This window comes from Pholis gunnellus (assembly GCF_910591455.1).
Source record: "Pholis gunnellus genome assembly, chromosome: 14".
NCBI lineage: Eukaryota > Metazoa > Chordata > Actinopteri > Perciformes > Pholidae > Pholis > Pholis gunnellus.
This window is the reverse complement of record NC_136541.1, coordinates 12,365,323-12,382,705: the sequence shown is the minus strand read 5'-3', so window position 1 is coordinate 12,382,705 and position 17,383 is coordinate 12,365,323. Positions and strand designations below refer to the sequence as shown.

The following is a 17,383-nucleotide window of genomic DNA, read 5'->3' as shown; positions in this document are numbered from 1 at the left end:
ACGGTAAAAGATTAAAATGCTCATTTAACATCTTTACCTTTAACTTCACCTTTAAGAACTGTTTGTTTTTCATTCAATCAGTTGGGTTAAGGGGCTTTCCACTGAGTTTGTATTATGTGTATCCTGCAAATCACAGAATGCTTAATGTCTCAATTCACAGTATCGCGGCAGGAATATATAAATTTGCATGTTGTAATGCTCACTGCTGTTTCTTCTCTAAGAAACCTGTATCTGTGCAATTTACAATAAAATATGATGAACAAACAAATGAATATAGTACGTTCAAAACAAGTATGTGAACAGCTGTGAACTGAGCTTTCATGTCTCCGTGTCTTTCATGTCGTCTTTAGACAGATGCTGCGAACTGCAACGAGATCCCATGTTGTCTTCCCGAGAGAAGAAGAGAGACTTAGTGAGAGCTGGCTTATGAACCTTCTGACAGTTTCTGTACGTTTAATATAAATTATAAATGCTAGTGGGGCTGGTGGTTTAGGATTAATCTGGTTCCTTTTCTCATTATAGCCCCGAAAATGATCAAATAGAAAACACAGGTTTGAAATACTTGAGAGTTTTATTTAAAGCCATCCACGTGAGCATTTCAGGGTCAAGTAATAAAGACAACGGACACGCTGTACGCCTTTTAAAAATTCACAAGCACAGAATATGATAAAAAAAAAAAAGCAACATGCAATTTCTAGTAAGTGTATATCATTCCAGTACCAACGGTAAAACACATGTAAACACCACGTAGTAATGGAGTGAACTGTTTCTGACATGCTAGTTCATTATGAAAAACAAGGCTGTTGAGACAGGCAGAAAGGAAAGCATGGCGCCGTCTCCTGAAGTGAAAGAGAGCAGAGAGAAACAGACGATATCTCCAGCTGTCTAAAATGGCTTCCTTTCCTATTTTCTTCCTTTCCATTCATATTAGGGGCCTCGATAAAGACGTGCTGCTGGATGCAACAGATCAATAAACCACTGTCAATTAAAGATATTGTTGCGACAGGAATTCATTTGACTACCGATGTGATGCATTCCTGTTTATAAAGTCCAATATGCTGCACCGGGACCAGAGGCAGGATAAGAGGCAGCCATTCAACCTGATAACAGTGATAACATTGGTTTTGGCACTTAGGGATTGGAGGTAAGATAAATGAAGTTGCATTAGGAGATGCTGGACAGCCAAGGAGTCAGACTGGTAGAATGAGCCTTTAGTTTTATTATTGGAAACGGGCACGGATTCTGTCCAGTGGATCCATCTCCCACATCTTGGTATCCCAGGCCTGGAACCAGCCAGTGAAAGTTGGAGGCTCTGCTCCCTGTTTGATGGTGGTGATGGGCAGTCCTCTGCGACCAGACGGGTCTGATTCCACATAGTCTTTTGCTGCATGACAAGAAGCAGATAGAGGGATTGATAGATAGAAAGACAGTCTTATTGACAGAAAGTGAGACTATACGTAATAGTCTCACAGCACAAATTCACAGACAACAGACTTTGAAAACAAGAAATGATCCCAAAGATGCTAAAGAGCTTCCTAGAGCTGAGGGGGGACAGTATGATCTGTGTGGACGATATGTTTCTTTCTTTAGGGTTCAAGCAACAAACCTATTTTGGGAGCTCCTGTCCTTTCTTCTGCATTAGCCTCGTTGCCAACCCACAGGAAGATCTGCAGGGAAAAGAAACACATTCAACCATTCAAATAGTCCCCAGCTATGCAGAGTTTTAAGAGTATGTATGCCTTTGTGGAGTCTGTGGAGTCTGAACTCCATAAAGGCATACCACACATCAAACATGTTTCTGCAAGCTCTAACGATGACGACAGAGGGCTCATGTTACCTGGTCCCAGGTATCCAGGAGCATGACATCATCAATGGCCAGATCTGACTGATTGAAGTCCCCTGGTACTTCTTCAACCTGATAGACGGAGCAGAAGAAAATTCAGTCTGAATGCGTTGATAGGCTAAACCGAAATAAAGTGTTCCACATCTGTAGCATATGAGCCTCGATAACAAATTGTGCTCTTATCATTTCACTCACACTAAGTCTTCCAGTTTTGTTGGAGCAGCCAAACAGACGCGGGGCGTTCATCATGTTCTGCAGACTCTTGGAGGTCTGGTAATCCTTCTTGCCGCCAAGAGCAGCCCAGAAATCAGCTGAGAGAGAAGACAATACAACATTTGGTGCTTTTGTTTGTTTAATCAGGAAAAGAATAACGACCTCCACCAAAGATTGATGCTGCTGCTCTTTGGGCCAGTCAGCTCCCAAATACATCATCAGATCAGGACAATCAGTGACATTTGTGAGTTCAGATACTTTTAATCTTCAAAGTTATGTCAAAATGAGTCCAAATACTTTGATAAAGTATAACTGATTTTCACATAACTTTTGGCTTTAAAGTACTGCACAGCCATTAGACTAATGAGTATGATGACGCATCCTCCCTCTTTAATCATCCAAGGGCAGAGAAACAAAGCAAAACGCATCCCTACTAATCGTTCCAGTTCATTTTCATGGGAGGTAAATATCATAGCTATTTGCAACCGGGTGAGAATAGTCACACGGCATCTATTCGGCTATTTACACCCGGCCAAGTTGAATATGTAACTTAATTTAGCATTAGTTAGCCTTTTGAAAGATTAGTCGAATTATTATTAGTAGTAACAGAAATATTAGCATAAACATTGACAAAGTATTCATAGGGAGTAGGTTGTGGTGGATGAATGGGTGAAAATCAGGAGTTTCATCCAGGAGACCTAAGTTCATGTCATTTGAGAAGTCTAGTTTTACATTAACTTATTATTTTTCAGTTTTCAGTCGCAGATTGGTTAAGTTCAGACAACAACGTCTTTTGGTTGGGTTCAGGAGAAATATGCCTACAATAGTCTATTCATACACATACAGTATCTAACGTGTGTGCTTGTCTCTGCCATGCTATATACACCCAGGTGAAAATAACCACATTGGCTGTTCCGTCTGGGTGCAAATAGAATTGTTGGCCTCTGACACCTGGGTGCTAATAGCATCGGCCTAAGTAAAAACCTATTATTACATACAATAGTCTATATTGGTCTTCAGAGGACACCCACCTGGCTCCTTGCCCTCGGACACATGTTTGGGACTGCCACCCAGGAAGCCCTCCACATGCTTGGCAGCCGCCATCTCCTCATCACTGGCCCCCACTCCCCGCCACACATACAAGGCGCTCGGGGACTTCAGCACAAACACATCGTTGGTGTTCAGATTGGAAGCAGAGACCTCGACCTGAGAGAACACATGGAGACAGGTAAGAGGTGGAAATCGAGGATGTGACAACGCGAGTCCGTGTGCTGGCAGACGGCTCACCTCCACAGCCCGGGTAGCGCGGGAAGAGCTCTGGCGGATGTTGAAGAGGCGAGTGCTGCCGGTTTGTGAGTTTCCACCTTTGCGTGACGTTCCTCCCATGTGGATGATCATGGGTTTGCCCTGGAACAGACTCATCAAGTGTGGAGGCTCCTGACCCTGAGTCACTCTCACCTATGATGAGGACATTAAAAAAAAACGTCACAGTCTGAATGTCTAAAGGACCATGCCAATATATTTACAAAATGAATCATTGAAAGCATTCAATACATTTTTTGTTTCTTTAATGTATTTTGCCATTCATTTCTGTATGATCTGAAAATCAATTATCAGATTTGAAATTCCCATCTGCATTATTTTGTGTTAATGTACATCACAGCACGCTAATACAGTTAAAGGAAAGACTTATTTTGAAAGTAACAACAGACTTTATGTTTACTGTGATGGATTGCTTTCATACAGCGTAATACTTAAGGGAATGCAGAAATCAATGGATCCCTGGAGTGGAATCAGGGAATAAGTACATTCAAGTTTGTCAAACACAGCAGCATGGATCACAAACGCTACCTCAGATTTAAACTACATTTACTTTGTAGTAAATGGGCTAAAACATACAAAAGCCCCTGTACACTGTTATAAGGGGTCATGGGGTATATGTCGTCATAGTTGGTGAGGGATTGCCTTTTAATAATCACATGTTTTACTTGTGTTTTGATGCCTTTAACAATCAAATAAATACAATTATTTTGAGTTTAAGCTTCATATCTAAGTTGGTGATGAGGCATCACTTGTTATGGCAATGAAGAAGTTGTAAATACTGAAATTATTATGTGGTTAAGTGTGGGAGTGCAGTAGAGTGGTATTAAAATATGAACATTACAGTGACACTGCCCTCTGCTGGTTGTTTTAGGCTGAAGTTATGACAGATTGTTTGTCTTGATCCGCTGTACTTAATCCTCTGTAATAATTTGGTTTAATAGATTTGAGAAGCTGAACCCTTATAATCACTAAAAGTCTTATTTTCCACAGTGCTGCTATTGTGAGGTAGCCAGACATTATGCTCTTCTGTTATAACTCATCTTTTATAGCAACCAAGAAAACCACTAAAAACAAGTTCTGCCAAAAAATTTAATGAGCTAAATACTAAGAAAGTAGACATGAAATATTACTGGCTGTAGCTTACTAATCACCTTCCACAAGTCACATTCAGACTCACACTTCTAATTAAAAATAATTATTTATATTATTCCTTTAATACCCTTAAGTCACAGCCAAGTCTGGTATCAAGCCTTTTGTGAAATACTGGGGTTACCATGGGACTGTACAGAATCTGAACTTGTTTTTACACGTGATGTCAAGGTGAGCGGTGCATCAGCGCCAAAAGCTCTCACCTGAACTGGGGATCCTCCCATTGAGTCATCGAGCTTCACTGTGAGGAACGCCGAACCTGCCAGTTCATCCTGTGTGCACTTCATTCCCTGCCTGACACAGTAACACACACACACACACACACACACACACACACACACAGTCTGAATGACTCTCCTAGAATCAGGGCAGGTCTTAGACTAGGCGTGGTGGGGAACTGTGTGTACATGCTCGACAGCAGCCTGTAGTTCCCGCTGTATTACACCACATACGTGTAAGTATGGATCTTTGTTTTTACCCACCAGGTGTAAATGATGTGTTTCTCGCGGCCACTCAGTCTGTAGCTGTAGAGGATGAGGTAACAGTCTCCACCATAGAAGTGACCGTAGGAGGAGGGATCCACAGGAACCTTTTCACCCTCAACACGCCAAATCTGAAAGCCAAACCACAACCGTTTTTTTCCCCCACCTCACCACACCGTTTTTATCTGGGGTCTTTTTTTAAGCTTTCAAACCCATTCGTACCTGGACCTTGCCCTTTCCATCATCCACCATGCCGTGCTGGGCTGCCATGGCCTTGTTGGAGTGCAGGGAGGCGGCATCGAAGGGCACCTGGTCCACTTTGGCTATGCGTCCGATGGTGTAGGCCTTAGTGGGGCCCGTGGTCTCGTCTTTGTCCTTCCAGTCGCTGAAGAACTGCTTGAACAAAGTCGTCTCAGCTCCTGCAGGAAGTACCTGGATCTGTAAGGGAAAGAGGGATTTTTGAATTACCCGAATCTTTGACATGGCATTAAAAGTGTGACATTTCTTTAATAATAGAAGTTCAAAACAGCAAAATTGAAATGTATTATGTGAAAACAAGACGCTGCTTTTCTGCAAGACACATGTCAGCTTTACCTGTGTCCTGTTGGAGTATCCCTTGTCTTTGATGAACTGCTGCCCCGCGGACATGGCTGCTTTACGCTCTGACATGTTGGCCTTGGGACCTGGTTGGAGATAGATAAGATATAACATGATGAGAAGGCCATAATTCGGAAAAACATTCAACTCTTATGCTACTTCGAGAGCCAATCTAGGTAATGAACTACCTAATGAATATTATTTTTCAAGTAGCATGCTTAGAAATTCTGCAGAATAATGCTCAGTTATTGAGTCTGTAAAGCTGTATAGGCACCTTTCCAAACAAAGATGTTCTTGTCCACCCCGTTGTCCAGGATGTAGCACTCCTCAGGAGACAACATGGCCTGTTTGAAGGGACTGGACGGAGCCACGGCCGACACCTTCATCGAGCCAGAGGCATCAGAGATCTACGAAACAGAGGGACAGCGTCAGCTACCAGCTCTGCTCTCAAAGTGTACCGATAAGTGAGGACGTGTTTCCTCAACCGCTTCAAAACAGCTTCATTTGTTCCAAAATTAAAATGTAATTTTTGGAAAAAGCATATTCTTTAGGTGTAATTTGTAATTATCGAATGTAGAAGTGTATACTCTATCATATGCACTACACACATATTTATTTGATGTTCAGTAACTCAAAGATCCATGGATAAATAGAGTATGCAGGCATCTTTGTAATTCAATTGGACTGAATCGTGGATATAATATTCAAGTTTTGATTTTGAAATTCAAATCAGTAGCACAAGAATGCAGCACAATTATCAGGTTACATTTCAAATCCTGCTTTAGCTAAAGATCCCTCCGTAGTGTGGGTTATGAAATCTTATTTCCCACTCGGAAATTAAAGTCACATATATATCGAACATGCACATATATAACATATATATTTTATATCTATACACAGTACAGGAAAAAAGGTTTGATAATGGGCTATCACTTACATCACTCACCATGTAGAGGGCAGCCTTCTTCCTGTTGGAGGTGTCCACCTTCTCGTCATCGGCAGTACTGGGTGCTATGGTGGGTTTGGGCCCCAGAGCCTACACAACCAGAGGAATTCATTATTGTTCTCCTCTTGTTCTCATAAGTATCACTTGTGCCTCAAGTTACAATTGTGTTTTTTTACACAGATAAAGACACGATGACCTTGACAGTGACTTTTTACATAGACTACATTCTACAGCTTTTTTATCAGGTTAAAAACAATTTGGATGAATTTAAAAAATGTTAAACCACCCCCCCCCCCCTTCTCTCTCCCTTTCATTAGGCCTCTCTGGAGTTTACCCTCCTCACTTGTAAAGGAAGTGTTTACAATACCGCCTTGGCACAGAGTTGGCACAGGAGCAGCACATTACAAAGGACAGCATTGTGTCCACTCGTTCCCACGGTGACTAATCACTGGCCGGCCGTGAAAGCATCAATAACGCTTATAGCTTCTGCTCACAAGTAATCAGCTTTGGAGGGAAATCTTCAATGTGGGGCTGAGATATACCAGGAGAGGGGAGAGTGTGTGTGTGTGTGTGTGTGTGTGTGTGTGTGTGTGTGTGTGTGTGTGTGTCACCTCGATGATTTCTGCCGGCTCTTCCCCCTCCTCCACCATGTGCAGTTTGGCTCTGCCATTTCTCTCATTATCTCTGATGTCGATACCGACCCCAGAGGCCTTCAGCCTCTCGAATCGGTTACACTCACTGCCACACCACTGATAGATGTGCTGCAGGAGAGCGGCAGACAGGAAATGGACATTAAAGTTAGTAACCTTATTACACTTAGATTTCAGTGCTGATTGATTTGGTGACAACCAGGGACACAATGAGTATTAGTAATATACACCGTATATAATGTTCACCCATATATACTCTTACACACACACACACACACACACACACACTAAAACAGATCAAACCCAGCTCACCTGGCCCAGGTCAACAATGAAGCAGTCTCCCTTGTTGAAGCTGGCCCAGGACATGTCCACCTCTGTTGCTCTGATGGCCCTCCGACCCTTGATATGCAGAAGGCGCTTCACGTTCATATCGTTGGTCACCACGTGCTGAAAACCTGAGGCCACGCCCCCTTTCTGTGACAACAAATAATAATTTAAGTGAGGTTATGGAAAGCGAAAATATGTTCCTAAAAAAAAAGCGGCTTTATTTGAAACATGTACATGAACACAGTTAACGGAAGAAAACAGCACTAATCTTACATCATGTGCACAGTTTTGAGTTTATAACCACCAGACAAACAGTCACAAACGTACTATTGAGAGGTCTGAGGCAGGATGTATGGACACAGATGATTTCATGAGACACTGAGATTAACGTTGAGGGAGAAATGAGTTTAACACAACACAGTAAAAACCTCTAAAGACAAAAGGCTGTAAATGATGCTGCCAAATAATGAGATTAGCATGTACTATGAATCACAGCTAACAAAGGCAATAAGTCTTATGAAACAAAAATGAAACTGACATGATGCCTGCTTTTGGAAAGGAGGATCATGTCTGCAACAGTGGTGTACCTGAGAGGCAGGATTGTCTCGTAATGTGCCATCCTTAGTGAAGCCATTAAACAAAACAGGTATTTACAAGGCATGCAAATGATTCACTGCAGAAGAGCAACAGAAACTACAACAGAAAAAGCAATGGGACTGCTTTGATACTCTGATGTTTGATGGATTTTTATCATGCAACACTTTAGATCAACCATTGTCACTGAATGGGAACAGATACAAGGAGGGAGGTTCTTGTTTTTAAAATGTCTGTTGAGGGCTCAGCATTTAACCACAAAGACACAGATTTTTGTTAGGAATCTGGAGGAGTGGATTCTTCAAAAACCACATTGACGCTCTTCATCTTTCTCAAGAGAGCCGCAGTTAAAAATGTCCCTGGCAACAATGCAGTCTCTGTTTATTTTAATGACAGGATTGTTTCCTAACAGTGGAGTTACCAAAAGCATGAAGAGATAATGAGGTTTCATTCTGTCTCTCGCTCTTTTTCGGAAGAACACTGTGTGTCTGAGCTGTGTTTCTGTACATGTGCAGAGCAGAGTTTCCACTCTCCAACTTTGCAAGAGCAGTAAACAGGACTCTGGGCTAATTATATCCAACTAGAGCCAGAAGGAGGTTTGGATGGTTTTCATGGCAATGTGAAACAGATGGCTGGTTAAAAAGTGGCCCGCTTGTGTTTTTCAAAATGTCCTCCTTTAAACAGGGTGGTTGCCTCCGTTACAGTCAGTCAGTGGAGCAGGCCCACACTGGCAGTAGTGAATGGGGAATGTTGTGTTCCCTCTGAACTTCAGACTCATCAGCTTCACTGTTTGGCAAAGTTCACGAAATGCCGACAATCATTAAGCCCTGTAGATATAATTAGTCCTGACAGATTGTTGCTCCATTTGTCATTTTTTTGTCATCATAACTTTCACTGTTTATTTTGTAAGAATCTTCATTGCTCACTTTATATTTTAATAGTGAAGTTTAGTGCGGACGGACAACACAAAAGAAACATTGTTTTATAGTTGACTCATTTATGCAGTTATTAACCTAGAGCAGGGGTGGCCAACCAGTCAGAGACCAAGAGCCACATTTTTTACTGTGTTACCGCAAAGAGCCACATCATACACATGGGCACACATGAACATCACCCTATCCCTTCCTCACACACACACATACCTTTGCTCAGCCAGATTTATTGTAAATGTCACACACCAATATGATAATGACAGAAATTGACTCCTAAGACCACAGGCCAGTCATTTTCAACAATGAACAGTGTGCACTGTCTCACACAGACAAACTCTCAGTTCAACCAAGTCCACAAACAAAAATATAATAATTTACAATAGTGTTTTTCTTTTACTATGCATGTTACTTAGTGGGACTTCTGGCATTCCTTGCCTTGAACAATCCTCTTCAAATCTGGCTTGTATTCCGTTGTTGCCACTCGAAGCAATTCTTTCACATGGGTGTCAGTCAGAACAGATCGATGCTTTGATTTCACGTGTTTCAGGGTAGAAAACACAGACTCGCAGACGTATGTTGACCCAAACATTGACAGTATCTTAAGCGCAGCCCGTTTGACATTGGGGTATTTTTTCATTGGCACACTTTTCCAGAACTCAATGGTCCCGTCCCTTAAAGCAGGTTTGAGTTGGTCCTCCTCACAAAGATCGATCATCTCCAACTCAGCCGCATCCTCATCTGTGACTAGCGGGGCTTTCAAACAGTCCGTCTCGGCGTTAAATGGGTCGACGAGGAACGTAATCTGTGGCCGCACATGCGCGTTTGACGAAAATACCGTAAGCGAAGCGAACACGAACATTAAAAAAACACAAATACAAACTTCGATATGAACGTAAGAGCCGCATGAAACCGGGCAAAGAGCCGCATGCGGCTCGCGAGCCGCGGGTTGGCCACCCCTGACCTAGAGCAATGACCCCCTCCCTCTTTTCTTGTAAATCTTTAATACACAGCAATGTCTATTTGTGGCTACTCGTCACGTGGTGCATATGTATGAATTATGAGCAGTTCATTTGAATTTTACCTTCTAAAACATTTTCATTTGAGTAATTTTTAGAGGCCTAAAGAGGTTAATCTGTGCAGTATTTCAAATGAAACAAGACTTGAGCCATGCTAGCAGCTCTGTGAGGTGTTAATGTTAACATCAGCATCCTAATAAACTCACAATGACAACTCTAACACGCTGATGTTTAGCAGGTATAATGTTCCCCCCCCCCCCCCCCCCCCCCAGGTTGGGAACCACTGCTGGAGAGTATTTTCATTCAGATAGCGAACCAGTCCAAAGTTGTCTTTGCTGAAGCTCACCTGGTACTTGATTCCTGACTTGAAGTATCCCAGAAAGGTGTTGGATTCAGAGTTCTGCAACTCCCTGTACTGCACCGGCCCACCACCCAGGAAGTCATCCAGCTGTGTGGAAAAGATGGCCACTGCTCCACTCTCATCCTGCGAGCACGCGTCCCCTGCAGGAAAGAGACATTTATAGTCAAATCGTCTTTTTTCTCAGCTATTTTCATTCTCTAATTGCATCGCACGGATGCTCGAGAGTCGAGTTTGTCATAAGAGCATTCAGTAAGTTTACATTAGCAGAGCAATCTGCAGCCCATGAGTTTCTGCAGTGACCTTATGGGACCTCTGAGTCAGGACTTGAGGCTTTGAATCAACCACATCTGCAGCAGAGCCACTTTGTATCCTGCTTTTACTGACGGATGGCCCAACAACACAACTATTCCATGACTCTTCATGACTATAACATTGATCCCACACAGAGGGATTAACTATGTTCTCATGTTATTTCTACTTCAATGTCTTGCAGGCAGTAGCAATGGCGGAAGAGAACTAAAAGAGCAGTCTGTGTGCTGGCACTGGAGGAGAATTGGCAGGAAACACTACAAACCGGTCTCTTGTGGCATACAGCAGGGTATTCCAGAAGTGAGCAGCGTCTTTATTGAAGTCCTTGTTATTTAACTGAAAATGTACAGAGCATTAAAAGACTTTGCCTTCAATTTAGGATTTAAAGTTGTTGGTGTCTTTGTTCGCTCTGTAAAGGCCTGAACTGACCCTTAAATGAGATCAGACGGCACAGAGGGAGCTGTGTGGCAGGGTGGAAATTCTTACTCTGGTGTGACTTCTAGAGAAGACATTTTCAGCGACTCATGCAGCAGAGGATGTTTGAGTGCTGAGATCACATGTCTAATTTTATCTATAACCACTTTAAAACCACAGCTATAGTGTTGCAAGGACATCATGAGAACATTGTAATCGCTCAGTTTGTCTCATAATGCCAAAAGGTTTTTAGTGTGACTAAGTGCATGCACTGTATCAGCTTTTCTTTTTAAATTGTTAATATTTTACTTTAGTTTGTGACTGACTTCAACAAGGACGTGATTACAATGCTGTACTTTTGCCCACTTTAAGATTCAACACTGTATTGCCATTTAAACAATAGGACTTTGAAGAAACCCTCAGCACATCATATAACCACTCATATAACACACATTGCAGTAAAATGACTTCTGCCACCAAATGTGTTGGCGATTATTTCTCAAAAATGCAACGCAAGACTGTTTCCTGTTTTGAAAACAGCATGACAACACCATTTTTATAAAGCAAGATAAACAGGAAGATATTCATTTCTAGTCGTTAAAGATGGGATTATTAACATGTTGCACCATAGGCTGGTGCACACTATGTGCCCACGTCTTACCCAGCCACATGTGTATGTTGTATGACGGGGCTGAGGTGGTGAAGAGCATCAGGTAGGCGTCCCCGGTGAAGAAGCTGCCATGCAGGGCCTTAGGAACCGGCTTCAGGTCCAAGTTCTCGATACGCCACACCTGCAGCCCCGGCTGCTTCCCTGCACCCACAAACTCCTTATGGGAAACCATGATGGCTCTGAGAGAAAGGTGGACACGAAAAAAGAAGGAGGAAGAGAGTAAATATGGAGATGCAAGAGGCCAGAGGGTGACGGAGAAAGACGGTGAGAGATTTAAATATTTTTGCCTTGCAAAACGTTGTTGCAAATGGAATCTTGTAAATCCAGACCCAACCTAAGGACAGAGAGATGCAGCAAACAATGAAAAGAACATACCAACAAAATGTGAGGAAGTTATCATTTTGGCATCATTTTGTGTTTCAGGAATATGATTCTGTAAAGATGTGGGAAGCAGCTGGGAGAGACAACCCCACAGTGGTTATAAATACATGTGTTATGTTGACAGGAGGCCTCTCACTTTGTTCGGGCTTTTGAAGGTAGACTAAACCAAACAAACTGGTTCTTAAACCAGTTTTTAGTCATTTATTGCTGCTGCTGTCACATCAGTTAACTATTCACGTACGTAAGTCTCTGGTTGATTTTCTTACATGAAGTCCATTTGACATTTGAATCTGACTATTACTCTTCTTCTTTAGTTTGCACATAATTTGGAGGATTAAATTGCTTTTCTACGGGTTTGGAAAATTCTCCTACTAATTGTGTCAGTAAAACCCATGAAGTATTTTTTTTAAATACATAGCCGCAAAACATATAACAAGGTTCATTTTCATTAAAAGTTTAGAGATGTGCGGTTTAACAAGTTACTTTGACTCTTGGCCTCGTGGATCCTGTTAATTTAAAAGTCCTGTATAAATTGCGAGACAAGTATCGGACAGAGGAGTCATAATATCTTCAATTCTGAAAATAAAGCTGATAAACACCATACACTTGTCTGAACTGTTTTCTTTAAACAATGGAAACCAGATTGATGGAGGAACTTTGAACCATCATTAATCTGTTAATCATACATCTCCCAATATGAGAGAGATAACTACTGCACATATCTTGTGGGTTTATAGCAGAGTAACAACTAATTGGTAACTGCATGACTGCAGACTGCGTCAATAAAGTCATCTTGTGAACTGTGGTGCAGTAAATCACTGAACCTGGCTTGTAGAGTCAATGGATGTTTGATTTAGCAGACATAAACTTCAGATTATGATGAGAGTGAGAGATTATGCAGATTTACGTTTTCCCCGATTACTCAAGAGCCAGATTACAAATGGGATTGGCAGCAGCAGGATTATTACTGCAGTGAGGCTGATGCCAACTGTAATGACACAACACTTGCGTCATCCACTTCTGTAAGACTCAGATCTTACACTCCATAGGCCGCTTTATGCTATGATCCACATACTGCACTGTAACACTACACATGCTCATTGTGCATGGTGTGTTATTTACAGATAGATATTAAAAGATCAAACCAACCACAGATCAGAACAGCCACGCATCATCATTATCACCTGAAGGAGTACTGTTGAGTTTGTTCAGCTGTGTGTTTAGTGAGCGGCTCAGGTTTCAGCGCAGAGAGAAAACACCCAGTGGACTTCCTGCAAGAGGCTGATCAGTAAATGCTGCATCATGAACAGACCTTCAGATCGCTTAAGATCCATGGAGGTTTACTGATGCACCATTAATGACACTGCTGTAACTAATTACATAACTCTGCAAGTCTGTGGTGATACATGTCTGCTGGGAAAGAGCATCTCTAATGAGTCACTTCATCTAATCTGCTGACTGGTCAGACTGGAGGCTGTGTGGGGTGTTTCTCTTATTTAGGTAATAGGAGAAGTGCATCTTTCAAAGAAGAAAAAAGAAGAGAAGCAATGTTGCTTTAATTTGATGTAACATTTGCTATTCGCACAATTTCTTCTTTTTTTTCTTCTTTTTTGTCTTGCATAACATCCAAACCGCTGCTTCCTGCTCTAATTGTGTGTGCGCTCCGTTTCACTCACGAGATAAAAAACAGGAAATAACAGAGTATTTGCCCCATAATAAGCAATGCAATAAACAGCCTGCGTTTCCATAACATATGGAATCCTTCTGGTTAATCTCTCGTTTTCGCGCAGCTTTCGCTGTCTGCTGTGACTCAGAGGGGCGAAATGAACGGAGACTTTCCACATCTGGAAAATCTCTTCTGAAAATCTGCACTGAACTTGCCACACGCGTGCAAAATAAATAAAAATAAATCATTGAACAACGCGAGCTGTGCCACTTCGATCTAAGGAATTCTGCACGATTCAAAAGGCTTGTCACATAAATCAAAGTCCACAAAGTCACAAAAAAAGGCGCATTCTTACGGGAACTCACAGTTTGCAAGATGAATCGCAGAAGAGAGAGGAGCAGAACCGCTGGAGGAGGCTGTAGATGTGGGAGTGGGCTGAGAGTGGAGTGTCTTTATGTTTTAATGGCTAGTAGAGGAGGAGGAGGAGGAGGAGGAGGAGGAGGGTGTGCTCAGTTTGTTCATGGGTCTGTCTGACGAGGAGAGAGAGCACTGATTGGTCGACAGGAGCAGCAATGATAGAGATGCTTGTGTGCACTTTTTCCCCTGAAAAGTGCGTTTAAACTGTGTTGCCATAATTCAGGAGCACACTTTGCGTTTTAAATTGTTCCCTTTCAGTGTTTGTGTGAACTTGGCTCTGCGTGCATTGTTGTATTTACTGTGCAGATTGTAAAGTGTTCCGATAAGGAGGGACAAAGTCCATGAAGTCATATTTCTTCATGAAACAGCAGTTGAATCAACAGTGTGTCTGTTTGTCTTCAGCTCAAAGGAAAGTGTGACTGAATTTTTTTTTATAAAAAACTGCGGAAAATGTGGCTCCCCTCATTGTCCTGGAATGCTGAAGCAACAGGATTTATATGGAAAAAATACTGGAAACATTTGCGCTGTAGCAACATGGAAAACTACTTGAGTCAAGATGAAGGTTTTAGTTTGAAAGGATTTTTTAAAAACTCCTTCCAGCTGACATTGGACACCACTAAGAGAGGATGCTAAATATTGACTCTGACGAGCAGTCCTATTACACACAGACCAAACACATATTTATTAGAGCTCAGCCACGTGACACCACTCTAATCCCTGTTCAACCCTGAAGACAAGCTCACACAAGTCACACCCAGAATCCACCTACTGTACTCTCCCTGCAGACGGTGTGTTTATTTGTACAGATTTCTTAGCTTGAGAGGTGATGAGAAACATGGCTGTTTATACATAAATGTTACGTACAAGGATGACACACATCCTGCAGAAAACAAACCATATACAGGCAGGAGCTTAATGCCACAACTGGTAATAACATATCCAAACATGACAACTGCAGTTCAGCCATCAGTGACTTTTCCAACAGGGTACGTTTTGTTCACAGTGGGGTCACAACTTCAAATCACATTTGACTGTTCACACACGTCTTCTTGAGAATTTGGCCCATTGGAAATAAATAGCTCTTCCTCTATGTTTTATTGAAAGTCAAAGTTCATCAAAGTTTTAGAACATTTTGCAGAATTAAAAGGAAGTGGGTTCGGATGATGGACTGTTCCCACACACCATTTCAGTTTTGTGAAAGAGTAAAATTCTGGTCATCAGGCAATCATATCACAACCAAAAGGAGCTTAATGCCTGTTAAAAACATGTCCCAACACAGCAGTTGTTCAGCTATGAGTACATTTTTTCAACTAAACAGGGCAGGTTTTGTTCACAGGGTAACAACTTTTGACTTGAATCCAACATGGATGAAGAACTGTTCCCACGCATCATTTCATCATGACAGTTTTGTGAAACTGTAAAAAAATTCTTCATTCGCCTGATGTTTGTGTTGATGTGTGTGCGTCGCACAGCAACCACAATATTCAAATAAGATTTGGCTGAAGGAGCTGAATGGATCAGTGAAAGAGGAAGCATCTAGCTTCAAACACAGAATTGTTTTAGACCGCTTCGTTTCTTCCGTCCATTTCTGCATGTAAACAAGTTTATTTCTTATAAAACAGATCTTGGTTTCACATATATAGAAGCTGCACCAACACTGTGAACTCATTTGTTGACAACACTGGTGCCAGACGGGGGTCGGGTGAGTCTCATCATCAAACAGGATGTGACATGTACAGTAGGCCGAGTGGCCGGCTGCCGGAGCCCCATTGTGCCAGAAGCCGACAGCTGACTGATGCATATCCTCAGTGACAATACAAGCAAACCAAAACGGATTAGACTCTTATAGTCAGGGGCTTACGCTGCTAGAAGTGATGCTAGTTCACTGAAGCAGAAATGTTCTCCCACTTTTCCAGCGAATTATCGGGATACCAAGTTAAACATAAATGACCAAACAATATGGTGTTGTTGTTGTTTTATGCTACAGTCCAATGTGTTAGAATGTGTAAAACAAAGTTAAAGGAATAGCTCAACATCTTAGAAAAATAATCTTAGCCTGAATTTAGTCCCAATACTTTCATACTTGTCCGTTCCAAATGTCAGTTAGCTTATAGCTTAGCATTAACACTGGACGCAGGGGGAAACAGCTAGATTGTCTCAGTCCAAACTAATGTGATGGAAAGACTCCAGGAAGTTGCTGCACTCAGCAGTGAAATAAGAGCACCTAATAGGTGGACTTTGTTACTTTGAGACAGAGCCAGGGTAGCTATTTGCCCTTGTTTCCAGACTTTATGCTAAGCTAAGCTAACTAGCTGTACCTTATTTAGGCTACTGTACAGAGTGATATTTTCTCATCTAACTAGAGAGCAAATCAGTATTTTTCCCAAAATGTTGAACTATTTCTATATATGAATTTAATCAAATCTATCAACTTTGGCTTGTTGATGTTGGAGCAGCAAAATGACTGACGTATTTCAGCTGTCAAGCATTGAGTCAAATATGTCTTAGTGTCAAACTTTTTTATTTTTTGGTATCCAAAATGTGTCTGAAGCACTGAGTATTGAAAGCAGTCAAGTACCAAAAAGCTTGCATTAAATATCTGGTGTGATTTGTAATCGTGTTCTTATAGTTCTTGGTTTTAAATTAAATTGTGGCAGATTTTGAACTATTTCGTTGAGACAAAGTTCCTGAACGACTGCTTGGTTTAAGACTACACCTTGAATTGGAGATTTTTGTTTTTGTTGTGTTGAATGAAAATAAGGATTGTTTTAGGAAAAGCATGTTGGATTTCCTCAAAGTTTGGTACCAGCACTGATACTCGGGGATGGATACCCGGCCTTAGCCTTTCTGTGGGACATAAATGTGATGTCCAGAGGTTTATCCACACTTGCTGTTATCTTGCCACTTGTTACAGAAAGTGTCCCCAGTAAAGTACGTGATTAACTGTGTTGGACACAGAAGGTCAACAGAGTCACAAAAACGCAAATGTCTCTAACCTTGGGTTGTCGTAAAAACGGTAACTAGGATACCCACTCCCACCCTTTCTGTATACAGGTTCAGTTTAATGAGGGAAAGGTTAAAGCCGGTGAGCTG

The 17,383-nt window shown here is 41.7% G+C and overlaps 1 protein-coding gene across 2 annotated transcripts; it reads right to left on the bottom strand.

Annotated features, from left to right (window-relative positions):
• Positions 1–552: 552 nt before the first annotated feature.
• scinlb (scinderin like b) lies at positions 553–14,336 on the bottom strand. 2 transcript variants are annotated; one of them, XM_079172852.1, is made up of 17 exons: positions 14,239–14,336; positions 11,818–12,005; positions 10,419–10,573; positions 7,516–7,677; positions 7,165–7,314; positions 6,545–6,643; positions 5,882–6,014; positions 5,605–5,693; positions 5,233–5,448; positions 5,011–5,141; positions 4,732–4,822; positions 3,344–3,514; positions 3,088–3,262; positions 2,039–2,154; positions 1,838–1,915; positions 1,607–1,667; positions 553–1,384 (listed from the first exon to the last, which is right to left on the bottom strand). In XM_079172852.1, exons 2-17 carry the CDS (start codon positions 11,996–11,998, stop codon positions 1,221–1,223), a joined length of 2,172 nt encoding a protein of 723 aa, XP_079028978.1. In that variant the 5' UTR covers positions 11,999–12,005; positions 14,239–14,336; the 3' UTR covers positions 553–1,220. The 2 variants fall into 2 exon arrangements, with proteins under 2 accessions (XP_079028978.1, XP_079028979.1); XM_079172853.1 differs by having other exon boundaries at positions 6,554–6,643.
• Positions 14,337–17,383: the final 3,047 nt, after the last annotated feature.

What these genes read in the sequence shown, in the direction of transcription:
- scinlb (XM_079172852.1), bottom strand. Translation starts at nt 11,998, where the DNA reads ATGGTTTCCCATAAGGAGTTTGTGGGTGCAGGGAAGCAGCCGGGGCTG. An exon ending in CAACATACACATGTGGCTGG is followed by an intron (nt 10,574 to 11,817) that starts GTAAGACGTGGG and finishes TCTTTCCTGCAG; the next exon opens with GGGACGCGTGCTCGCAGGAT. An exon ending in ACAAAACTGGAAGACTTAGT is followed by an intron (nt 1,916 to 2,038) that starts GTGAGTGAAATG and finishes TCCGTCTATCAG; the next exon opens with GTTGAAGAAGTACCAGGGGA.